General features: G+C 39.1%; 1 protein-coding gene across 1 annotated transcript in view; it reads right to left on the bottom strand.

The window, feature by feature from the left end:
- Positions 1 to 5,257: 5,257 nt before the first annotated feature.
- CTNNA1 (catenin alpha 1) overlaps positions 5,258 to 26,653 on the bottom strand; it is a 98,234-nt gene continuing 76,838 nt past the window's right edge. The window contains exons 12-18 of the mRNA XM_042465856.1: positions 26,438 to 26,638; positions 23,303 to 23,454; positions 19,052 to 19,162; positions 16,606 to 16,787; positions 13,609 to 13,714; positions 9,552 to 9,686; positions 5,258 to 6,612 (exon numbers count right to left, since the gene is read on the bottom strand). Of these exons, the coding sequence (XP_042321790.1) occupies positions 6,325 to 6,612; positions 9,552 to 9,686; positions 13,609 to 13,714; positions 16,606 to 16,787; positions 19,052 to 19,162; positions 23,303 to 23,454; positions 26,438 to 26,638 (1,175 nt within the window). The 3' untranslated portion in view covers positions 5,258 to 6,324. The remainder of the gene's footprint in view (positions 6,613 to 9,551; positions 9,687 to 13,608; positions 13,715 to 16,605; positions 16,788 to 19,051; positions 19,163 to 23,302; positions 23,455 to 26,437; positions 26,639 to 26,653) is intronic.

The following is a 26,653-nucleotide window of genomic DNA, read 5'->3' as shown; positions in this document are numbered from 1 at the left end:
ATATCTGTTTTAGTGAGCTGGCAATTCATGAGACACTGCCAAGTAGCTAGGAGGAGTGCTCTTAACTGTGAGTTGGTCCACATTTTGAGAAGATAGTTCTTCTCGATCTCCAATACCATTGCCCTCGTACTCTTTGTTAAGTGATATACTTTATCCATTGTGTTACAGCACTTTCATTTTCTCTAGTTTCCCAACAGTGAATTAAACTGTAGGAAAGAGAAGAGTGGTTAGTGATGACAGACCCAAAGTATTTAGGAACCATTTTAAACATACTGAATAGGAAACATATCCACAAACAGTAGTGTCCAAAATGATACTATGTAGTCCATTATTTCTGTAACTCACTTCCCATTGAAGGCTTCTAGTTCAGAAACTAGGCTAAGTTAGCCAGTGAATGATAACCACTAGTGGAAGAGGTGGCAATCTAAAATTTGATGTCACATCTGAGTTTTCTTGTAACAGTTTGAATGTTAACTCTTAGGGAAAAGATCTTCACTGAGTTGGAATGCCTTTAGAGGTCATCTAGTTTTTTTAGCTATCAGATGGCCATGGCATTCCCCTCCAGTGTGACAGAGGCTAGTACCATATTTGTGCCTGCTTATCCCAACTGTTAATTTCCAGAAATGCTGTAGATAATGGTTCATTTGAGTAGCATTGATCTCGTCTCAACTCTTGCTCAGTACAGCCTCTTTAGTGCTGATAGGCAACCCTGGATATGTTCCAGAGTGCTGATGCCTTTCTTAAAAAGCCACCAGAAATGGACAGTTCTAGATAAAGCCTACCTATTTAATATTATAATAATGTTTAAATCATCATCTATCTTGATCTCACGATTGCCTCCTCTTATTGGCTAAATGCTGCGACATCCATCACAAGCTGTTTGGTACAAGCTCAGGAGATGGTTGGAAGGGGGGACCTCTTACAACATGTGCCACTACCTTGTCAAGCAAAGTAATGTGACATTCCAATGTTTTTCTGAGAGATGGGGAAACAGAATGAAAAGCAGAAGACTGAAGGTTCAAGTAGAGACTAGCTTGCTATTCTCTCTTCTTTCTATTCCTGTTGCACTGTTCTCTTCCAAGCTATCACTTTCCTTTACATTGAAATCAAAAGGTCTTTATTTGAAAGTACATTCCGAGGCTCTTATGTATTGCCAAGAGCAGAACTGTATGACCATTTGTGCAAACTGCATAACCACATTTCATTTGGGGTCTTGGCTGTAAAATGTGCTGTGCTCTTTGTGCCCCTTCCCTCTGTGCCTTGTAAGGCTGAGTAATTTTAGCCATCATACAAGCCTTTACAGAACCACGGCTGTGCTTTTGTCCCTCTTGCAGCCTTCTGATTTTTACTACATCATTGACTCTGAAGCCCTCAAGGCATATTATCCACAGCTAACGCTTACTCTCCAGTTAGCTTGAAACATGCCCTGGTTTAGGCTTGCAGTTTGAAGAGGAAAGATAACCTGGCTTAGCCGAAAAACACAGAGGACAGTCTCAGATCAGTTCTCAGCATGAACTTGGCATAATGATTTCAAATTAATTGGAACATGGTCAAACAATTCATCTGGGATCCAAAGCATGATCTGGCAGATGCAGTTCTACAGCAGAAATTACAGGGATATATATACAGAACAATGTAGCACACCACGATCAGACGACAAATCTCTTGGCCCAGTATTCTGTATTCCACTGCAGACCAATCCCTGGACTCTGGGACTCTTTGATAGCATGGTATATCAAGCACAGGATGACTCAAACTTTCCTACACCTGATTTATAGCTTTATAGTATTCTGGGTGCTTTAAATATCTGAACGCATTCCTTTCTGCTTCTGTCTGACATACACACAACATAGTGATACATACCCATCCCTGCTATCGAACCACTGGAGGACTGAGTGTAATATTTGTACTGCATGAAAAAGGGATATAAACGTAGGCACTAACTCTTGCATGCTGTTATATAACTTCCTTATATAATGACCAAATGCATTGAGAAGCCACATGGCCAATGGTTCCTTCAGAGCCAAAGCCCATCTCCTTTTCTCAGAGGCACCAAGGAGGGAATACAAACTGATTAATGGTTGCACTAACCTTACAGTTTTTGCCCCATAGCTGTTCCTCTTGACTGAAAAGAAAGGACATGAGAGATGCTGGTCAAATCACACAAAGCAACCTCCTTGGATCTTCCTGCTAAATATGAACATAGTTCCTGCATATTCCTGTGAACAGGTCCTCAGTGATTCATGAACACATCATGAGGAGTAGTATCTAAGGCTACAGGAAGAACTCAGAAATGAACAATTTAGGTAATGATCCTGTTACTGAAGGCAAGTTGTAGATTGCAGAAAATCTTATCTTTCTGAAGGAGTGTGACGCTGCAAAGGAACTCTTAACATGATTCTCTAAAAGGGAATTTGGGGAGGGAGGGGCAACATGGACGTGAAAAATCCACATAATTGTTCTTATGTTGATGATGCATTTGGGAAAATTATTATTTTTTAGCTTATAGGATATTCTGCTCCAGTGGGTATGCTGCAAGGACTTGCAGTTTAGTTGGACATATGGCAAATTACATGATTTCTACTGCCGTTGCAATCCCTCCCTTCCTGTGACTGTTAAGAACCCTTGAAGATTCAACTGGAAATTCACTGTTGGCACAGGTGCAGAGAGCCAGCGTGATGGAATGGTTTGAGAGTTTGACTACGACTCTGGAGACCATGGTTCAGTTCCTAACTTGGCCATGCTCTCAGCCTCAGAGGAAGGCAATAGCAAACTTCGGAAGAAATTTTGCCAAGAAAACCCCATGATTAGGGTTGCCGTAAATTGGAAATGACTTGAAGGCGTACAACACACAGTGCACACGCACACGCACACACACTCTGAGGTGCAGAATGTAAGTCACAGAAAAATGGGAGGGAGGAATACTCAGTCTGCAGCACATGCAAGCATGATGAACACCACAGATTTTCTTCTGAGCCAGGTAATTCAGTAACATCTATAGTCAGTTAAGCTAGTAATACAAAAGCTGCTTTATATTGATGCAGCAGTTGTAAAAACTGATTATTACACCACCAGGAAAATGTGGGCATTAACAAAGTCAGGAGAAGTCGAAGGCTTTCATGGCCGGCATCCATAGTTGTTTTGTTGGGTTTTTGGGCTATGTGGCCATGTTCTAGAAGAGTTTATTCCTGACGTTTTGCCAGCATCTGTGGCTGAAGATGAATTCTCTGAAGATGCCAGCCACAGATGCTGGCAAATCGTCAGGAATAAACTCTTCTAGAACATGGCCACTTAGCCCGAAAAACTAAAGACAGGAGAGTCACCACCAAAACAGTAATGTCAAAAATCAGTACTATTTATATGTATATATTATTATATCCATAGCACAATATACCCAGGAAGATTTGCTAGAGTTACCCAAGTTATCTCTTCCTTTCTTATAGCATATAATTCTAGTAAATTTGTTGCAATATTAATGGCATACATATTTACTTTATTTGTTTATTTCTGGAACTCCCTTCTGTGGGTGGTTAGGCTTGCCCCCCTCCCTGCTTTCTTTTCACTGGTAAGCAAAAACATTTTTACTTAGGCAGACTTTTAAATCATGATGGGGTGGCTTTTATATGGGGTGGTTGTTTTAATTATGTTTTTAAAGTTTAAAAATGTTTTTTATCTTGTGAGCTGCCTTGGGTCGCTTTCTGGGAGAAAGATGGCATAAAATGAAATAAATAAATAAATAAATAAATAAATAAATAAATGCTTCCTATGGAACTCCATGTTCTGTATTCTGTACACCTTTAAATCTGCACCCCAGGGTATAGCATTATTATTAAAACTGTAGCCATTGCAAACCAGGGGTAACCTCTCTCTATAGGCATAACTCTGGTACAACTTTTAAAGAACACATTTTACATTAAACTGGAAGAAACGGCCACATCCACAGATTTATCTGAACATGTAACCCAACCAGCCTCTATCTGACCCAACATCTCACTACTGCAGTGACTTTTCTGAAACAATGAAAGGTTTATGTCTATCTTTACCAATTTTCAACTGTGAGAGGATGGCACACGAAAAGAGTATTTTGCTTCTCATTGCAAGCACCCTAACAAGATGACTCTCTCAAACACATCAACCTGTTCACCTTGTGTGTATAAAATAAATGCAGATCATATCTCCCTGTATGAGCTGGCCCGGGCTCTGAGATCCTCAGGAGAGGCCCTTGTCTCTATCCCACAACCATCACAAGCACAGTTGGTGGGGACACGAGAGAGGGCCTTTTCTATGGCTGCCCCTAGACTCTGTAACTCCTTGCCTTGTTATCCTTCTGCCGGCAGGCTAAGGCCTACTTGTTCAGACAGGCTTTTAAAACAGAAAATTTTAAAGGCATGTGATGGGGTGTTGTTATATTGTTTTAATGTATTTTAAGCATTTAAATATTTTTAAAGTACAGTACTTGATTTTAGCACTGAACTTGTTTTAATTATTGTAGTAATTTAATTCTAATATACTATTTTTGTATGTTTTTAACTATATGATATTTTTTCTCACAGTCTTCAGACCTGCATCCCCACTTATGTGCGAGGGACAAACGGAGGGGGAATGAATGGGGCTTGCACCTATATTCAAGCCAATGGAGCTTGAATATAAATGAAACTCCATTTTTGTGACAGGATCCCACATGAAAAAGGAGGGGCAACTGTAATAATAATAATGATGATGATGATGATGATGATGATGATGATGTTGCAACCTTGGTTTACTAGTTTTGCATCTGAATATCTTGCTAAACACTGTGGCACTGTTGTAACTTGCTGAAATAATAAACACTTTCTGAGCTGTCCATACTGAAAACACAGCCACTGTGATGAATCCAGATTCTAGATCAATATTGCTCTTCCAGTGGACTCTCTTTCAAGTGGATGCATTTGGTGTAAGTACTGTGGACAAACAAAGAACAACCCCAAACCAATTAACATTTGGAACAAATATCCCAATGATGCGCCAAGAAACCCAGCTCCTTAACCCATAAATACATTTTCCTAGTGACACGATATGAATCAGAATAAAAGCAGATTAACTCTTCCAGTGGTGCAATGAAAAAGTAATTGTCCAGGTATTATCTACTTTTTAACTAAATTAATATAGTGTGAACTTATTCCTTTAAAAGTATCAGTAGTTTCACTGAGGAATCACAGTTCATGGAGGAACCACGAAAACAACAACAACAACATAATCCAATTCTGATCTATGCAACTGGTTTTTATCCTGAACTTTATTGGAAAAGGTATAAAAACAGAAATCCATAATTTTTTTAAAACAGCAAAATTATACCAAAAAGCTCCCAGTATGACAATGTCTAAATTGCAGTCTGAATTAAAACTATTGGCTACGTTTCCTTTTAAGCTTAAGGCAGGATGCATAGCAATTATCAGGGGAACGCAATGATGGATTGGCATTTGAATGCAATGTTTACTGTACTGGCTGGTACAAGGAACTTTATTAGAGTCTTGTGGCAAGGTACATTAGTAATCTGTAATCAACATTTAACTTTCTCCCTGTCTCAAGGAAAACAATCAGATTTTTTAATGATGCATTGTGTATTACACACCATGTTTCTTTGGGATTGTCTTCCCACAGGCTTCCAGAGAAGCCCTCACAAGAGGCCCTCAGAAAATGTTCACCTCTCCCTGCTGTGCACAGCTGTGCATGCTGATAAAAATGACATTGATTTCAGCAATTCAAGAACAAATCCATCAATGTATTCCATTAAAAAATAAAAGAGGGGGGAAACTTGCTTAAATAAGAAAGGAACACTACAGTACGTTACTTCCTCAAAACAGTTTTCTAGCATTGTTTTAGTGTTTAAAGCGGCAACTAACAGTTTCCACTTTGCCAACGATTTTGTCATAAAAAGCTTACTCTCTACCAACCCACAGCATTATATACTTAACCAGATGTCCCACTCTACTTTCAGGTTTAAGAAGGCTCACTTTTCTTCGAAAGGAATGATGTGGTCCAGTTATGTAAAGGATTAATATTATGGTAAATTCTTCTTTGGTTATAGAATAGATTTAAAAGCAGGATTTATTACTTTTAAGAGGCCAGCTAAAAATACCACAGAATTCTAAACAATATTTTCATAATAGAATCAGCACGTCTGTAGATTTAAACTTGTACTGTTATACTTTCAAAGTCTGTTTACGTCCTTTTACTCTAAATGATTTTATCAAATTATTAAGTAAATGAATTTTAACATAATCCACAGAATACTGGAAGAAATTCTGTAGGTAGTAGCTATCAAACCCAGATTGCCCTGTCTGTTTAAATGCTCTCCATTGCCTTAAATTCACTGAGTGCTTGCACTGGGTTAACATGCTTCTTCTGGGAGGCTCGCTTGATTTTGGTCTGCGTTTCATCTTGTTTCTCTCGTTTGACTAGTGGTTTCTTCTCTGGAGCCTTCATTTTCCAAGACACTGCTGGAAGGTTCAGAGAAGCCATCCCTTGAGACTTCTGGTACTTAGTGGATGCCACGTAAGAAGCCTTCACCGTTTGTACCACAGCATTCATCAGGTTCTTTGCAGCTTGAATTAGAGACATAGCGCTATCCACCTAAAATGAAATCAACAAGAAGTTGCCTTAGTTTTAAACAGTGTCCACAATAGAGCCTATTTAGGTAAAGAAGAGAAGTGGTCTTCTTACCATTTGTAGGAAATCTGTGATTGCAAAACTGTGTCTTTATATAATCAAAGATGCATGCCTGCTGTTTAGTACGTTGAACTCCTTTACTATACAAAGGAGTTCCTGGTGAAAGTCAGTGGGCCTTAGGGAAAATGGGGTGATAGGAGAGGGATACTTTGTAGAGTACCAGAAAACAGGATCTACCAAAAGGGTTAAGAAAATATTTGAGTGCAGCATATCCTGGAATATAGACTAGAAAGGGAACAGAGTAAAGCCTCTTGCAACTGGACTAAATTAAATTAATATTTTGATTATGTAGGAAAGCTTCAGCTGCAGTACAGCTCTTGCATCTAGTTAGGTTTAACAGGGATTGTGATGTCTGAATGAGTCAGTAGGATAACAGATGGAAATAAAAACTTTGACTGCACACAGCAGGTTTCTAACTAGTTTCTATTGTGTCAGAATAGATCTGTGTCAATAGCTGATGTGGCCACTATGCAATGATTGCATTTATCTTGGTTAAGATTGTTCATCTGCCAGTACTGATGTGTATCATATTAACATCTGTATAGGAGCATCACATCAGTGTGCTGTCAAAAGAACATGCAAATCCACTCAGTGTGGCAAAAGGTAGGTTGACACAGATTGTTAGCCAGCTGAGAATGTGAGAGATTTGAAAGAATGTTCAGAAGCTATGAAAGAGGAAGCACAAAGCTTAACTGCTTGTAATCTTTTTCAACCACTAATTTATGGCTATTAATGACCTGCAATGACCTGTGGAATTAACAGATAAAAGCTGCCTCCCCTTTTTGCAATTTCAGGAGGGCCACAAATGAAAAATTAGTTGGTATGCCAGGAGGGTCCACTATGACCCACTTCTATTCAGATTCTGCAAACTATGGGGTAGAGTTGAGCAACTTTTCTATTGCACTGCATTAGTCCTTCCAACTAAGAAACAAACAAGTAAGTTATATAGAATTCATGATGCCTTTTGCCATTTTAACTCCCCCTTGTAGTTTCCCAAAGTAGTTCTTTGGGACAAGTGTATACACCACAATGACCTCTTATTGGTAAAACAGCAGATATAGCAAGTTATATCTGTATTTATCTAACCAAGAAGCAACAGGATACCTACAATATGTGGCATAATTGATTTTCAGGGTATATTAAATCACATTTTTCAAATTCTAGCTTGGATAGAAATACATTTCTATAACAGATGACCACATCAGGCAAATCAGCATTTACAGTCACAATGGAACCCAAAGGAACATGTTATTTGCTGTCAAATTACCAGGTATGTCCTCATGCACTTCCAAACCACCTTTCAAAGAGTACCCAGGCCTGCAGAAAAGCACCACAATATATGTTGTGTTTTCCACAATGCCCATTTAGTTTCCTCCTGGTGATGGTGGGGAGGTGAGAAAGAAACCTACAGTCACATGAGAAGTATTTTGCATTTAAGTGGCATTTGATTTGTGTTTGCATCAGTGTGCTGTTGTTCCCCAAAGAAAGGACTCACTCTTATCATGTTATTTTTAGCAACCACCATCAAAGTTTAATGAGGGGAAATGTTAGTTTCTCTCATACCCTATAGTCTGGATTATTTACTGGATTATTTATACACAACATAAAAAACAACAACACTTCTGTCAGATAATTTTTACTAAGCCATAGAGAGGGATATGAAAGGGGCTACCTGAATGTCCATTCTGCCAATTAGCATTTGGCTCTTGGTAATAGGTTAACGCTTGAGGACCAAATTGTTATTTGGCTAATAAGTGTCATATTTTGAATAGGGTTAACTAGTGAAATGAAGAAAAAAAACCCCAGAGTAACTGCTCTAGGGAAGGCTTGGTTCTATGGGATATGATAAAAAAAAATTCTTGACTGTGAAAGGCCTAAAGAAATGTGTAACTCAGAAGATGTTAGCCTGAGTGCTAGAGAAATCTTTCTTGCTGTACAGGAGCAAGCAGCCACATGCCCTTGTTTACACAGCTTCCTACTTTATCACATTGCAAACTCAATTAGAAATGTAGAAATGATGAAGAATTCCTGCTGTTTGAGGGAGTAATGAGTGAAAATGGAATTGATCAGAATTTCTGCAAGGGGAAGAGGCACTGCATAACCTGAGCAACAGGAGAGGCAATCGACTTTGGTAGGGCAGTTTTAGATAGAAGGAAGAGGACACATTTGTATTCAGAAAACAAAAGTACAGCTATGAAATCAGTGTCTATCAGTATAATTACAAAACAGAGCTTGGACTTAGCTGTTTCTTACAAGAATAACAGCAAACTAAATATACTACACATCTATAAAAAGCTATATAATACTGCAATTATCTAACCTGGCCTCTAACGTAACAGTAGTACAGTGGTGCCTTGATATCTGCAAGGGATCTGTTCTGGACCAGTCCATGGATACCAAAATCTGTGGATGCTCAAGTCCTGCTGTCCCCAATGGCAGTGCGCGCCGCCATTAGGGACAACAGGACCTCAGGTAAGTCTCCACTTCAGGTAACCTTTGATTTCAGGTGAAGTCTCCTTGTTGCTAATAGCGGTGCGGCTACGTGCACGCATTGTCACTGGGGACAATGTGGGCTTGCTGCCCATGGATGGCAAGCCCACAGCTACCAAGGTTTCACTGTATATATATATATGAATCACAGTTCTACCTGAAAGCATTGAAAAGGGTGGGTGAGGAAAAATAATTTGAAGATGCCCCAGTGATCTTTCCAAAGGGAGAGTGAACCCAATTTTAGCAAGCGAAGAATACACAAAGTTTATTTAGAATTCTACCAAATTTAACAAAGTTTAAGTTTGTGTGAATGCTGAAGCAAGCAAAGAGAAAATAGTAAGAAATTTACAAACCCCTGACACAACGAGTTCTCCTCCTAGGTTCTGAACTTCTGCCTTCACTTTGCTACAGATGTTCAGCTGGTGGCAGTATAAAGCAATACGTTGCAAATAGGCCAGCAGGTCTTGTTTGCATGCAGAATCTGGGCACTGAGGATTGAAAGAAGTATGACATTTAGTGCTGGGAAGTTAAAGTGAAAAAACCAGGAAAACCCCCTCAAATGATTCAGGTAATAAAAATACTCTCATCTTGTTAACAGAAGTGTTCCAAAGCACAGGAAGAGAGCCCCTCAAAACAGATGCAAGGGCAAACCCACCCCTCAGTTTTACCAATTATTTTAGTACATGCATATTATATAGTGTGTTGTTTGATCTACCTCTATTTTAAGAGCAGAGGATTTGTTTTACTACATTACTATCCTGGCCTTTCATCCAAAAAGCTTTAGGTGGCACTGCACATAATGCACATAGTTCCATTTCTCCAAGCTACTCTATTAAGCTTTGTTAAGCTAGCCCCAAGTTGAGCTTCATGCTCAATTGGGAACCTGAAGGTAGGTCCAAGCATGGGCTTTTATGAATAAAATTCTTTGCAAACTTTTTTTGTATCACTAATGGAAATTATTGCTATCAAGTATGGCAATGGCTACTATTAAAGTATTTTTATTTTAATAAAAAACACATCAATTTAACTATTTGGTGGACTCCTACAATGTGGAATGGAAAGCTAGAAGAGAATGGGAAAAGTTGGAATGTTCTGTCATGATCCCATACTGTCTATGATTCAGTTACAATTTGCACAACTGGATGCCACCAGTAAGTGTTCACTGAAAGACTGGATATGTATTAGAAATTCACCACATATTAACACTTCAATTCATAATGAGGAAGAGTGAAAACTCATACCTCTAGAGCACTGACATGTTTAACACTGTAACAGTTGCACAGAAGGAGAGATCGACATGTGGGTACAGAATAGGTTAAGCATTCAACTCTGAAAAAGTCAAACTGCACACACACTGTGAAATGAATTTAACAAAGGCAGAATGTATTAAGATAACAATAGGAAGGAGTACTGAAATTAATTAAGCTCTCAAAAGGGATGAAAATTCATCTAAATGGTAAGAAAGTATTCTTTGACTGCAACGGGAAAGACACAATCCCACATGAGGTATCTGCAAGAACCAAAATGCTGAGACTTCTATTAGTGGGGCATAAACAGGGACAATCTCATTTATTCTGCAGTATGCTATAAGAATCTATGGTTTTGAGCTCTGTGACTAAATTTCTTTCAGGCTTCTGAACTTCCACTGAGGCCCATGTCTGTGATGCCAGACTAGACTGTGGGGCTCTGCAATAAATGTACCTCTCTAATGTAATACAGTGGAAAGGAGAAGCCAGGCATAGTCAGACACGCATCCTAGACTTTAGGAGAGCGGATTTCAGTAAACTTAGAGAAGTATTGAGGGCAATTCCATGGTCAGAAATACTAAAAGATAAAGGAGTTCAGGACGGATGGGACTTTCTCAAAAGGGAGATACTGAAGGCACAATTTCAAACAGTTCCAGTGAGAAAGAAAAACGGGAGGTGTCTCAAGAAACCAGGATGGATGACTAAGGAACTTTCAACCAAGCTAAGTTTGAAACAGAACATGTATAAGAAATGGAAAAAGGGGGAAATCACAAAAAAGGAATTCAAAGAAATAGCAGGCATGTGTAGGGGTAAAGTCAGAAAAGCTAAAGCACAGAATGAACTCAGGCTTGCTAGAGAGGTTAAGAACAATAAAAAGGGCTTTTTTGGATATGTCCGCAGCAAAAGGAAGAAGAAGGAAACGGTAGGGCCACTGCGTGGAGAAGATGGCAAAATGCTAACAGAAGACAGAGAAAAGGCAGAATTACTCAACACCTTCTTTGCCTCAGTCTTCTCAGAAAAGGCAAAGGGTGCTCAACCTGAGGATAATGGAGCAGAGGACAGGATAGGGGCATTTCAGTACAGAATAAGTAAAGAGATAGTAGAGGAACACCTTATTAATCTAAATGAATTTAAGTCTCCGGGACCAGATGAACTCCATCCAAGGGTATTAAAAGAACTGGCAAATGTAATATCGGAGCCATTGGCAATAATCTTTGAAAACTACTGGAAAACAGGAGAGATCCCAGCAGACTGGCGGAGGGCAAACGTTGTCCCCATCTTCAAAAAGGGGAAAAAAGAGGATCCCAACAATTATCGTCCAGTTAGTCTGACATCAGTACTAGGAAAGATTCTGGAGCAGATCATTAAACAGAGAGTCTGTGAACATCTAGAAGGCAATGCCATAATCACAAAAAGTCAACATGGGTTTCAGAGAAACAAGTCATGCCAGACAAACCTAATCTCTTTCTTTGATAAAATTACCAGCTTGGTAGAAGAAGGGAATGCTGTGGATATAGTATATCTTGATTTCAGTAAGGCCTTTGATAAAGTTCCCCATGACATTCTTGCAAACAAACTTGTAAAATGTGGGCTAGACAAAGGAACTGTTAAATGGATCTGTAATTGGTTGACCGGCCGAACCCAAAGGGTGCTCAACAATGGCTCCTTTTCATCCTGGAGAAAAGTGACCAGTGGGGTCCCACAGGGCTCTGTCCTGGGCCCAGTGCTATTCAACATCTTTATCAATGACCTGGATGACAGAATTGGGAGCATACTTATCAAATTTGCAGATGATATCAAATTAGGGGGAATAGCTAATACCCCAGAGGACAGGATCAAGATTCAAAATGACCTGAATAGACTAGAAAGCTGGGCCAAAGCTAACAAAATGAAATTCAACACGGAGAAATGTAAGGTATTGCACTTAGGGCGGAAAAATAAAATGCACAGATATAGGATGGGTGACACCTGGCTGAATGAAACTACGTGTGAAAGGGATCTAGGAGTCCAAGTAGACCACAAGTTGAACATGAGTGAACAGTGTGATGCGGCAGCTAAAAAGGCCAATGCTATTTTAGGCTGCATCAATAGAAGTATAGTGTCTAGATCAAGAGAAGTAATAGTGCCACTGTATTCTGCTCTGGTCAGGCCCCACCTAGAATATTGTGTCCAGTTCTGGGCGCCACAATTCAGAAAGGACATTGAGAAACTGGAGCGTGTCCAAAGGAGGGCGACAAAAATGGTGAAAGGTCTGGAAACCATGCCCTATGAGGAACGACTTAGGGAGCTGGGGATGTTTAGCCTGGAGAAAAGAAGGTTAAGAGATGATATGATAGCCCTGTTTAAATATTTGAAGGCATGTCATATTGAAGAGGGAGCAAGCTTGTTTTCTGCTGCTCCAGAAAACAGGACCCGGAACAATGGATGCAAGCTACAGGAAAAGAGATTCCACCTGAACATTAGGAGGAACTTCCTGACAGTAAGGGAATGTACTCCCTCGGAGGGTGATAGAGTCTCCTTCCTTGGAGGTCTTTAAACAGAGGCTGGATGGCCATCTGTCAGGGATGCTTTGATTTGGATTTCCTGCATGGCAGGGGGTTGGACTGGATGGCCCTAGTGGTCTCTTCCAACTCTATGATTCTAATGTAAAATCATAGATTTCACCTATGAAGTGTTCACAGAGATAAGTTTTCAGAAATAAACTGAAAGATCACAATAGGATCTTGATTTGCTAATGCTGGGATATGTACTGAGGAAGACCTTTCAGGTGTTTTTTAAAATTCTTTTTTAAATGGTACAGAAATTGCAGCAGATGGGAAACTATGGCAGTATAAACAGTTGCAGACAATGGCTTGAAAATGGAAAGGGCTCTTTCTGGAACCCCTGCATTCCAACTGCAGCATCTGAAAGGAAAGCAGAGCCTTAGGAAAAATTCAAAATAAAAATAAAAATGCAGAGGTAGTTGAATTTAAAAAATTCAATGAACCATTATATTAGACATCTGGATAGAAAAATAAAGAAGATAACAAATGGAGAATGAAGAACTGAGTATTTGTAGTCAAGAACAAAACCATAATACAAGCAGGTTTTTATTGTACTTATGAAACTAAAACTCAAGGTTAAAGAAGAATGCAAGGCTTGTGAAAACTTATTTATGACATACGTGATCAGCAATGGTCCTTCCTAGCTTATCCATTCTTGATCCAGCTTCTGCAATTTTTTTTGCAGCACTAATCACATCAGATGTATTTTTTAGTGGACCTTTACCTCTGGAAAAAAAAATAATAACACAGTTTTTGTCTACTGTCTTTAGGACTCCAAACCCAATGCATCTTTACTGGCCAATTTCCTACTGTAGATGAGTTATTCAGTTCCAAGAGCTGTGAGCAAATTCTATTTGTCCAAGGAGGCTTTGAGCTTGCATTTCTTGAAAAGCCACCCCACTCTCCTTGGAAAGCTGCTTTTGGATCTGGAGATTTTACAAATTATTTGATTTGGTGGCAAGGGTGCATGCATTTCTGCTGTTCAAATCAAAAAGTTAATTTTTTAATAGAGCATGCCCAAATCCTCTGGCATCCTATAATATTAGCTCATTAGATTTCAACCTGTAGTTCAAAGTAACAAAACAATATAATACCGAACAAAAAACCAGGTAATGGTAATGGACAAGATAATTATGTTTTGAGAGAAATGATTCAATTATTGCTATATGTAAAATAAATAACCCCTAGTCAAATATTAAGTGCCTTTACTTTATTGTACTTAATTTGCAACAAATAGCATTTTAGCCTGGGGTTCAGATTACAGACAAGTCTAAGTCATTCTTAATTGCCACAAGTTGCACAAAATCAACTTAGAAAATTTCCATTTTAAATTTTGGAAAACATGGCTTTTCTAGCAATTTTAAGTATGTATTCAGCCATGCACATGTTAGGCTGGCAGTAAATTTTTTTCTTTTTTTAAATACAACCTCTCCACTACCCTTAATAAAAGTTTTCTGTGTTTTTTATGATAAGGGAGAATTAAAAGGAAAAATATTTAATGCACCTTAAAGTACAGCCAATTCAACGTGATAAAAATAAAAAGGCCACTTTAAAACAGCATGGGGGGAAACAGAATATTTTGCAACCTTATAATAATTTTAAAACAGAAGGCAAAGCATAAAAATTCAAATTGATAAAACAATATAACACCACATCATAGTTTAAGAGTCCTAGAAGAATTTTTAAAAAGTACTTGCGTAATGCCAGGAAGATATTACAGTCGGCCCTCCTTATCCATGGATTTTTTTATCCATGGATTCAAGCATCCACGGCTTGAAAATATTCCAAAAAATTATAAATTCCAAACAGCAAACCTTGATTTTTCCATTTTATATATGGGACACCATTTTGCTCTGCCGTTATATTTAATGGGACCTGAGCATCCACAGATTTTGTTATCCATGGGGGATTCTGGAACCAAACCCCAGCGGATAACAAGATCCCAATGCATGATATAGACAAAGTGCCCAAACAGATGGTCCTAAAGAGGTGGCTTGAAGTTGCTCCTTTAATTGCCGGATTAGGGCTATGGCAGCCACACGTTGCGGCCTCAATCCCACGTTTTTCTGGCCCAAAAAGAAGCAGCAAAATGCCACTCCTTTCTATGCCAGAGAAAAGTCATTTCCACTGCATCGGAAGCTTTTTGGCGCTCCTGCCACATGCGACGACTAAATGCTGCACCGCTGAAGTGCCCAAAAGCTCCCTCTTTATGGGCAGTGGAGTGTCATGACGCTGGCTTCAGGGCAGCATCGGGATGTGCGTCGTCCATACACCACGCCCCCATACTGCTGGGAATTTAGCATATTATGCCAGTCTGTATTTTAAGTCTAACTGAGCACTTCCAATTGGGGTGGACAAGAATGGGAAGCCAATAGATATGTCAGCACAGAGGAATGATACATTCATAATTCCTAGGTCCAGTTATTACTTTAATAATCATACTGTGTTCCACCTTAGCTTTCTGGACTGTTTTCAAAGAGAAACCACACATGAAACATTGTGATAAACTGAGATGGGAAGTAACAATTGAACTCAGGCTGTCTTGGTACAAACAGGGTCATGCAGCTGGAATGCTGGCCTAATCTTGTAACAAAGGCTCTGGCCCACATAAGCATCTAATCTCCAAATATGGATCAATGAGCACAGGCCAAATACTAAATTGGGTCTTTAACAGCAGTACAACAGCCTTTGGAACAGACTGACAATCACTCACCTGAACAGACAAAGCACCCACTAACAATACTTCCATCATGCATGGATTAAATTACAGTTTTCTGGGTCCCAACCAATCTATTACTATGCCTGATACTAGTAACACATACCTAGCATATATGAAAAATAAGGTAGGATTTTGTTATCCATCTACCTATCATACCAGTCTTTAAATATGTGGATGGCCATGCTTAGGTTTGTGTAGCTATTAAACAGCTTGGCAGACAAGAGAAAAGCTTAAAGGACACCAGATCATAAATGCCACAAAGTCTATCAGAAATCCTCTTATACTATTTTCTGGAAATGGTTATCCAGCTACAAATACAATCTGAGAACAATATCACAGACTCTCTTAACGTGAACAGTCTATTCAGAAAAATACTATGCTTGCTAGTCTTGAAGGACTATAAGAAGGACTATTGATTCTATAGGAATCAACAGCAATGTACAGTGCGCCCGCCTCATATGCGGGCACCTTTTACGCAGCTTTCAGCTTTTGCTGAAAGCCGCATGATGGAACAAACAATGGCATGTGTGCCTATGGTGCGCACGCCTCGCTGAGCATCATGTACGAGACCCATTATATCTAATGGGGCTCGAGCATATGTGCTATCTGCCTTACACGAGGGCATCCGGAACGGATCCCCAAGTGAGTCAAGGGCGCACTGTATTCAATTTCCCAATTTCCCCCATTCCAGGCAGAGGTCATCCCTCAGAGTGACTAAATATAAAATGGACATGTGATTGGCAAGTCAGACCTGTCAAGAGTTAACAATACTAATTAGGATACTAAGGTATGATAATATTTAGAAATCAATAGCATTTAACAGAACCTTGTTAAACAAGGAATGCAAAATTGCCTCTAAAACACTTACTTTAGTAGCAGAGCCATGAAGAATGCTTACCTGGTAAAGTCTGTCATTTCCATCATAATCATGCACATCTGTTTTGCCAGAACAATAATATCATTACCACTGTCATCCCATTTGGACACTTCAGCATCCAATTTACTCTTCTCTTCCTGGAAGCTGGCGACTTGTTCAGCAATTTTAGCCTTTTGCTCTTGAGGGAGTTGAGCCATGATAGCCTGAAATGAAGAATTGCTCCATTCATAATTCTTTTCATTTATTGGCATTGAGGCTTTTCAGGTTCTACTGATTTACAGGGGGAAGATTAAATTATACCTGAAGGGTTGACAGGAGCACTTCTTTTCATCTTGATCCAAATTTTGTGACTATATGAATTATCTATTAAAATTATAAGTAAAGACTATTTGGAAAGAAAGCCACTGATATAAAGGCTGTCACCCTGAAGCACTGCTAAAAGAAAATTATCAGCAGTCCAAGAAAGTTTGCTCCCCCCCCTTTTCTTTACAACACTTTTCACAGTAAACTATGGATGAGCACTTCAAATTGCTACAGAATTCACTGAAAAGTACAGTGTGACCTTTCAGTCAGACAGCTGAAGTGGACATTTTAAACATATATTTATTGCTGCAAGCCAAATCTCACACACTGATCAATGTGTTGAGAATTCAAAGGAAAGATTTTCAAGAATGCTATGTAATTATACGAGCATCATGTTCTGACTCAATCCTTTAACACATCTGGGGTTGAATTTCAGAAGTTTAAATACATGCCACCTACATAAAATTTAAGGGCTTGTTCACAGTGAAAGCAATTATAGAGAGGCAGCACTTTAGGACCTTATGAAATGCTAAGAGGGCAGTCTTGGCTATTTGCTTGCAAGGGCATGGCTAATGTGCCCTTCTGCTTGCAAGTGAGTAACCCACCTGCACTATCAAGTGGCCTGTCTTTTAAAGAGCAGAGCCACTTGAATTAAGCATCTGCCTTTTGTTATAAATCTTGTCCCTTAGTTATTCATGTAGTGTTCTGTGTGCACTGCACATATGCAAGTTGAAACACAGAAAAAAGAGGAAAAAAATAAAGACATTTGTTTTATCTTAAAAATCACTGCTGGCCATTTATGATTTGGAGTAAACAACATTTGTCAAATTTGATGTTTAGCATAAAATATACATGGAAAGTGATACTTGGTTGCCAAAGCACAGTAGATAATTGAACATTATGTTCAGTTTTTGGCCACAGCCTTTTCAAGATATCCAAAAAGAAACCGGAAAGGTTTCAGAATAAGGTTTAAATGTGTGCAGTGTAAGGGAAGATTAAAGGAATGTGACTGGTGTAGAGAAAATGTTCCCCATCATGCAAGGGGTGTGGGAACATTTTGCTGTCATAAAAAAGGAGAAACCTACTAATAAGTGAAGGGAAATCAAAATATAATGGGTCTCCAGTGGTAGTATGTTATACAGTGGTACCTCGGGATACGAAATACCCAGGTTACGAAATTTTCGGGATACGAAAAAATCCCATAGGAAAACATTGTTCCGGGTTACGAATGTTTTTTCGGGTTACGAAAAAACTTTTGGTGCTTTTTTCGGCTTTTTCACACGGAATCGCGGCTTTTCCCCATTAGCGCCTATGGCAATTCGGCTTACGAAGGCTTTTCGGGTTACGAACGGTGCCACGGAACGAATTAATTTCGTAACCCGAGGCACCACTGTATTCAGGCTAGATTTTCCTAATGTACAGTAATTCCTGATTAAGAAGTATACTCTCCTTTCCCTTAAAATCTTTACAACTGAGTCATTCCCCAATGCAAGAGAGGCATTGTTATTTTCTTTCAGTTTAAATTTAATTCAGACCCCCAATTCAGACAGGGTGGGGACATTAATGAAAGGTCAGGCACAGACATAAGTCAGATGTGGGGCAATTGCACTGGGATGGGCCCCATGAATTTGTTTCAGTCAAGGTAGAAATCACAAGTAGTCACCTGATTTTGTCAAAAAATGGGTCTTTCTGGGATTGTGGATGGCAAATAGACCCAAATAGCCACATTTTTGGGGCAGTCTTTCCATTAAAAAAAAATGGGGGTCTATCACCCTCTAAATAGTCCTTGGGAGCTACATACAGCCCATGGGCCAGACCTTTCCCATTTTGGATCCAAACCAATGCTCTATTGTCAGAGGCAGGCAACCTGATGCTCTCTAGAAGTTTTGTACTACAAGCCCCATAGGCTCCAAGGATCATGGCCAAGGTTCAGAGATATGAGAGTTGCAGGCCAAAAATCTAGAGTGTACCAGGTGGACTGTACCTACTTTAAGGTATACATATTTACATTGGAGAAGAGCAAAAGCAAAGAACTACTCCCAGTCTTCAAAATATTTTAGTAAAAAGGAAAGATGAATGCTAATCTCTTGATTTTAGCACAGTATCTTATCCTTGTTATTCTCATAGAAATAAGAACAAGAGAAAACAAAGCTGTTGCTCTTACTCTTGCACTTTGGCCAGCGATAAGTTGGTCATCTTCAGTTTGAACACTTGTTCTGCTTCTGACATCAAAGTCTTCTGTCTCAAAGTCTGAATCATCCAGTTCTTCAGGAGTCTAAAAAAGTAATTTCAACACAAATAAAACACAAGAACAAACCTCTCAGAAATACTAACACTAGAATGAAGTAAATTTTGGAATGCAAACTAAACATGTCATTTCATATTTGTGAAGCTTGATAATAAAATGTTTCGCAATCATTACAGGTGTTACATTTCTGTGATGCGCCGAGAGTAGTTTTATGGAAAGGACGGATAAGAACATTTTACATATTTGAAATAAAGACAACATTAGGAGGAACTTCCTGACAGTAAGGGGCTGTTCGACAGTGGAACACACTTCCTCAGAGAGTGGTGGAGTCTCCTTCCTTAGTCTTTAAACAAAGGCAGGGTGGCCATCTGTCGGTTATGCTTTGATTGGTAGTTCCTGTATGGCATGGGGTTGGACTGGATGGCCTTCTAGTCTCTTCCAACTCTTTGATTCTATGATAGTCTTAAAGGGGATGTCTTAACCCTTTCCTTCCTTCCTTCCGTCTTGCTTTTTATGCTGTAAGACTAACATGGCTACTTCTTTGAAAACTACTTTGGGGTCTGAGTCCAAATGCCTCAGCTGCCTGTGGTGACCTTGGTGTGGTAGCCACTTCTCAGCAGGTTCACGTTCCTAACAAATACTACTTTTCACTCTTTATCTCGAGCAAAACCCTCTTTAGTTGCTAAAATATTTTTGCAATAAAATATTATAACAAAAGGGTAGTACTTATGAATCAATGTTATCTTGGCCTGAGAGGGAGCAATCAGGCAGACCCAGCAACATCAGGGATTGCCTGAAGGACGAGACTTCTCCCTCCTTTAACTGTCACTTTCTATTTGGTATCATATTGTATTGCAATTTTTACTGTACACCGCTATGATCATTGCGGAATAGCGGTCTATAAATAAAACATATTATTATTATTATTATTATTAAGAGGGAAATAGCAAAGAAAGTGCTGAATAAAAAGGATCTCTCTTTATCCCACCTCACTGGAGGCGGGGGAGGCAGTGGCTGGAGAGTGTTGGATCAACTGCTTCTAAATGATAAATGCTAGTGTGTGTGTGTGTGTGTGTGTGTGTGTGTGTGTGTAGAAACAGAGGAGAGAGACTAAAAGCTCATTTTTAAATACAATACAGCTCATTTCTAATGGTAACAGAACTGTCTACTGCTTGCTTTCTGTGCACTTGGAAGTCATGAGTGGCTAATAATTCCACCTACTTTTGCCTCTAGACCTGACCACTTTGTCTGGCCATGCCCACTATGACAACAGGCTGGATTTGATGTGACATGGATATATACAGGAAAAAGGTTTCTCAGTTCTACTCTAGATCCTAAACTTCTCATTTTACTCATGCACGCTAGAACATGTGCTTCAAGGCCATGTTTGAGAGGCATGGCCTGCTGGCATGAATGCTTGGGTTATGGTGGTGTTGAAGGTAGCAGGTGAAATGATACCAACTTCCTTTCCTTTCCTTTGTATACTAGCTTTGACTTTTGAGACTGTTGGTAGCACACATGCAATAGGTACAGATCACTCTCCAGTCTTGCTTACCTGGGGAACCTGTGTGCTTGGATAAACCCAATAATGAAAACATTAGCCGTAAAGGAGCAGTTAGGCATAAGTCAGCCACTGGCAGAAAAATTTACTGCTGCTGAAATCTATAGCTATTATATTTAATTATCAGGTTTGATTCATGTTATTCTCCCTTTGCCATGTTGTTATGACTTCTCTGAAAAGTATAGTGCCTACATGATAGACCGATGTGTTTACATGATAGCATGTATCATTTTGGGGGTGGAAAGGGCTACACACATTATGAAAATGCATGCCAATCAGCTCTGGAAATAGGCTATATGGACATGATACCCCAGATGGTCATAGTATGTGCATAGCTTCCTTATTCTAGATCTATATTTCAGTGTTAGGTACATTATGAAAGCACTAAAAGAGTTCCTTCAGTTGTCCTGTAGTTAATTAGTCTTACCAGATAAAAATTTCTCACCCTCACTTTTATACTGTTATTATGCAGTGGATTAATTTAAACTGCATTATGAAATGCATAATGTTTTCATGCTTCACTTCAAAATGCCTAATGCCTGAAAACTATTAGCTAAAATTTCAGATATCTGTGATGTCTTTGTTCTTACCCTTGTTTTTAAAGCTTTCTACTGTTCCTTCAGTTTTGTATTTTAAATGGAAATGCTTTCATCAATCATTAGGTCTTTCAACACAGCCCCCCCTCCCCCCCCCCAATAGAAGAAATTTGCATTTAATAGTCTATTTTGGAGTGGGCAACTGGGGAAGGGGATAGAGTCAATCTTCGCCTCTGCACCCACCCAGTAAATCGCATTGATGCAACAAAGACCCCAGATCTCTGTATATAGGTTGGCAGCATTTTTTCCCTCTGGGATTATAGCTGGTTGGGGGGTTCTAGAAGGTGTCTGAAGCATGTTGGGGACTTGAAAGATGAACAGGAATGCATTTTCAATTGTTTGTGAGAAATTTTTTTTCCTGAAAAAAAAAAAAAAGGGGGGGGGGTTTTGGGGAGTTTAGGGGCTACATCCTGCCAATGGCCCATAATTTACCCATTCCTGGTTTATTTGTTCATTTCTGCCAAATGGAAACAAACAGTTTTGTCTCCTGAAATTTGCTTCCTAGAACATTAGAGGCAATCTCAGCTTTGTTGTTTCTGTCATGTGTCTTCAAGTCATTGCTGACTTATGACAAACTAAATTACGGGGGTTTTCTTGGCAGAATTTGTTGAGAGGGGGTTTGCCTTTGCCTTCCTGAGGCTGAGAGAGTGTCACTTGCCCAAGATCATCCACTGGGTTTCATGACTGAGCAGGAATCCTAGTTCAAACCACTAACCACACTAGCTCTCAATCTCAGCTTTACAGGTCTTCTTAATTCTCTCTTGCCTGATGTAGTAGATGACTTTGTGCTTCCTGACACAAGAGTCTTCTAAAATGCCTTGATCATTTCATGTAGCACTTCTGTTCCATTTCATCTATCCTACTTATCTCACTCTTAAAGGGTTAAGACAATACAGTATTTTTTAAATTAAAACTATCACAACATAGATAAAATCAGATGAAAGACTTCATATAATTCAACCGAATAATGAAAATTCTAGAAAAGCCACTGTACATTTATAGAGAAAGAAGGCAAACAGATCATTTAAATTACTTCTTTGAAGAGATTATTATAACAGAAGAACTACAACACAGAAGCCTTGCTTTATATACAAACCATAAGTAAGGCTGAAATTTGATACATGGATCAAGTTCTTAGGAGGGAGAGAGTTCATATAGGACAAAGGTGCTCCTGATATACTATGCTGTACTCCAATCTTTATGGCTTTATATATCAAATAGAAATAGGGTCCAGGCTTACAACAAGGGACAAATACAGTTCCCTAAGTCTTAGGGTTCCTCCACCCTGCCACAATAAGCATTGGGGTTAGAGACATGTATTGGCATGTTTCACTTGACCCAACACAAAACCAGTGACTACCAACTATAGTGTTAGAAAGATCTTGTTAATTATGTTAATTATATTTGATAATTATGTTGCAATGCCTTATTATGCTCCAATATTACTTTTTAGATGCCTTGGAAGTATGCTTAACAAGCAGACTACAGATGACAGTAATAGAAACAAGTAATCATGTTCTGTCCCAACTGAAGCTTATGAACACTTGTCAATGACAATTCAGCATGAAACAGATTGTGGCAGTTATTTATGAAAGCAACAATGAATTAAATCCCTTGAGACAACCAATGGAAATGCTTTGAACCTGGACTTGCATCGTTATTACATTCAAATATAATAAGCCTTTAGAGATTACCATAAAGCAACGACACCTGACTTGTGGTTAAAAGTGTGGAAAATGACCAAAATGGTTAAAAGGCATTCATGGTTTGCATACCAATATGCACCTAATAGGTGAAATATGGAGTCTAATTATCCAACCAATATGAAGATTCAGTTTTAGACAAATATGGATAGGATTAGTGGAGCTATTATTACATGTTACTGTGAGAAATCTGTTTTTACTCAGTGTACATTGTAGATGTTTAGTGTTCTGTAATGTGTTATGATATTTTACAAAATTATTTTAAAAGAATAGAGAATGCTATTTCATCAAATATGGGTTCACTTACTCTGATCATCAGTACTGCTTTTCTGATGTCACGAATTCCATCATATACCAATCGTGAGGCATCAATAAATTCATTTTCATCCACTGGCTGAGCAGGGTCAGAACTCAGTGCTTCTACAGCAGCTTCTACTTGTTCAGTAAAACGTGGCATTACTGAAGAACATACAGGAAAAACAATTTAGAACCAAAATACAAAAGAAAAGAATTTTGCATTGACACTATATTGAAAAGTAGCTTTCATTTTTAGCTACACTGGTTTTATATTATTGTCCTCATTTGAAAGTTATGCCTAAATTGGTTTATTTCATTTCCCAGAATAAACTGAATACATATGCTCAACATCTATGGAGTAAGGATGGGAAACCTCTGGCCTGCAAGCTGAATACTGCCCACCAGGTCTCCCTGTCTTGGACTTTAAAGACAGATAGATTTTAAGATGGATTTAAAAGAGATTTATGAAAAGGACATGCTCAGCCTGCAGAAAGTGGAAAGGGATGTAAGAATAGCTATTCAACTGCTCTTCCACCTTGATGAATGTTCCTCCAGTCAGTGCCTTCATTTCTTTCTCCCTACCCTTCCCACTCCTAGTTGAAGAAGGTGAGCAGAACAAAGGAGGCTCCCTGAATGAGGTGCAGCACCTTGAAAAAAGTGTCTGAATGATGCGTGTCTGGAGGCACTAGTAGGATTACTTCTTGTTGTCATCTAACCCCTGATTCCTCAACCTTGCCCTAAAGGTTGCAAGCATAGCTGGATTAATGTTGGCTTTGTATATCCTTTTTTTTGGCATGCACATCAGAAGGTTTCTGCTAGGAGGTATTATGGCTTATACATAGAGTATGTTACTCAGACTACACCAGGTGTTAAAAGTACGTAGTGCAAGAAGATTGTAAGCATGCCAATGCAACAGATGCAGAATTAGTTTAACAGAGTATGGAATATGGGCCTCAGGGGAAATCTAACACCTTAAAGACACAAGGAATGAAGGGCACAATGAAATCAGTGGTTTCAAAATTAAGGTCAAATTTCTAATTATTAAAGATAACAGTTTACAATCCATGCATTTTAAATTATGATTAGGGCAGTTTTTAAATGATCGCATTAAATGTCAATCACAGATATGAGTAAGAAAGATTAAAACTAGGCCTTGGTATTGGGCAAAACGTGCTAACCAAAGCACCAAGAAAATATTTTATCAACATAGCAATCAGAATTAGAATTTGCATCAGACAATCAGAATAACTAGAGCTTGTGTGGTGTAGTGAGAGCTAGTGTGGTCAGTGGCTTGAGTATTGGATTATGACGGTGGAGGCCAAGTCACAGTCTATGAGCCTCAGGGGAAGATAAAGGCAAAAAACTCTCTGAATCAATCTTGCCAAGAAAACCCCTTGGCAGATTAGCCTTGGGGTCATCATAAATTAGAAATGACTTGAAGGGTCCCCATAAATTGGAAACGACTTGAAGGCCCAAGATCAGCTGAATTTAGCGAAGAGGGCACATATTCATGGCTTAGTCCAAGAATCTTCCACTCCTCACTTGACAGCAACACTTTTTTGGGGGGTGGGGGGAGAATCAAGTTCTGTACTGAGACAGAGGAAGCAGTGGCCCTATTCTCTCCCTTGCTTATGCATGTATTTTTCAGGGTAAATACAGTGCTACCTCGGGTTACGAAATTAATTCGTTCCGCCGTTCCGTTCGTAACCCGATAATTTCGCAACCCGAAAAGGCTTTCCGTTAGTGCTGGAAAGCCGCTAGCTGCGCTTTGCGTTTGAATTTCGCGCCGAAATAAATTTCGTAACCCGAAAAAAATATCGTAACCCGGAACAGTTTTTTCCAATCTAACTTTTTCGTATCCCGGAAATTTCGTAACGCGATCATTTCGTATCCCGGGGCACCACTGTACTGTACAGTCACACCAGAATCAGTACTGCCTGCAGCACTGAGTAGGGGATTTAGTATGAATGTTTGAAGGTTAAATATTTCACTTGTAGAAATGAAAATCCCTTTAGTAGCAAGGTTTTATGTTCCTTATAAATGCTTGAATTAAATACTGTAGTGATTACAATATAATATAAACAAACAACCTATATGAAAAAGAGAAAAGATGCATCTAAGTTCATTTAAGAGTAAGTCCATCATTAACACAAAACAGTGTATATTTTTAGTGCTCTAGGAATATAACAGTCCTGACATGAACAAAATATTTATGTGAACAAGAGTAGCAGATTTTACAATTTGCAAATTTAGCTAATTAGCTAATTTACAATTTAATTTGCTAATTTATCATAATACTTTTAATTAAAAGAAGCTACCATTATGGAAGCCTGCAGAAACCAGGAGTTGGCAACTTCAGTGATTTCGGGGGCCAATGTTTTGCCCCTGGGAAACTTTGAGGACTGTACAGACTGCCAGCACAGTTTAGTGGTTTGAGTGTAGGACTATGACTCTAGATCAGAGCTCAATTCCCTGCTCCACCATGGAAACTCAATGGATGAACTCAGGCAAGTCATACACTCTTACCCAGATACTTTCTGTGATACTCTCACCTTAGAGTACCATATGTCAGAAACAACTTGAAGGCACACAACAAGAACACAAAACAGAAACAGTCAGATGTCCATTTTTGGTTAGGAAACACCAAGAGTTTTGATGTTATTGTAGACTACTCCCCAAAACATATTTAAGAGGTGAACTACTGGATTCCAGAAGAAGCAATTCATCTTTTTTATTGGCCAGAAAAAAGGTCAGTCTAGGGAGTTTGTAGAAAGCTCAGCCCTAACATAAACTAAGCAGTGAAGCAGGTGAACCAGACTCATTCCAAGGCCAGACACATCCATGCAACTTTACTTAGTGCCTTCAACATCTTAGTGCCTTCCAAAATTGCAGGAGCAGGTGTCTGCTTGTGCAGCAGACTCTTTCTTGTCCTCTCCATCCCTTTTCAACTTCCAAGTCTGCTTTATAGTTCCCCAACTATTCAGAGCAGATTTTGGAAAGCTGCACTTGGACAAGCAATCTGTTCCTTTGGCAGATCCAATTCTCTCAATGGACACAAGCAGATTTCTTCAAATGTCCTGTGCAAAGATAGTATTAAACCTGTTCAGTACCCAAATCAAATGCCTGCTGAAACAGTTTGCCTCACCTGTGTTTGACAGCAGCTTTGTTGCTTCCAAAACCTTTTCTGTGTATACCCCAGGTTCATAATTATCCATCTCAGACGTGACTACATGAATTACTCTTGCTGCACGACCACGAATTGCACCAGCAGTGCGATCTAAACCATCAACATCTTTTTCTTGGAGAGCAATGACACATTTGTTTACATCTTCTAAAATATGATTCTCTGGTGGTAAAAAAA

This window comes from Sceloporus undulatus, chromosome 1, assembly GCF_019175285.1.
Source record: "Sceloporus undulatus isolate JIND9_A2432 ecotype Alabama chromosome 1, SceUnd_v1.1, whole genome shotgun sequence".
Classification (NCBI taxonomy): Eukaryota; Metazoa; Chordata; class Lepidosauria; order Squamata; family Phrynosomatidae; genus Sceloporus; species Sceloporus undulatus.
This window is presented reverse-complemented; position numbering and strand designations above follow the sequence as displayed.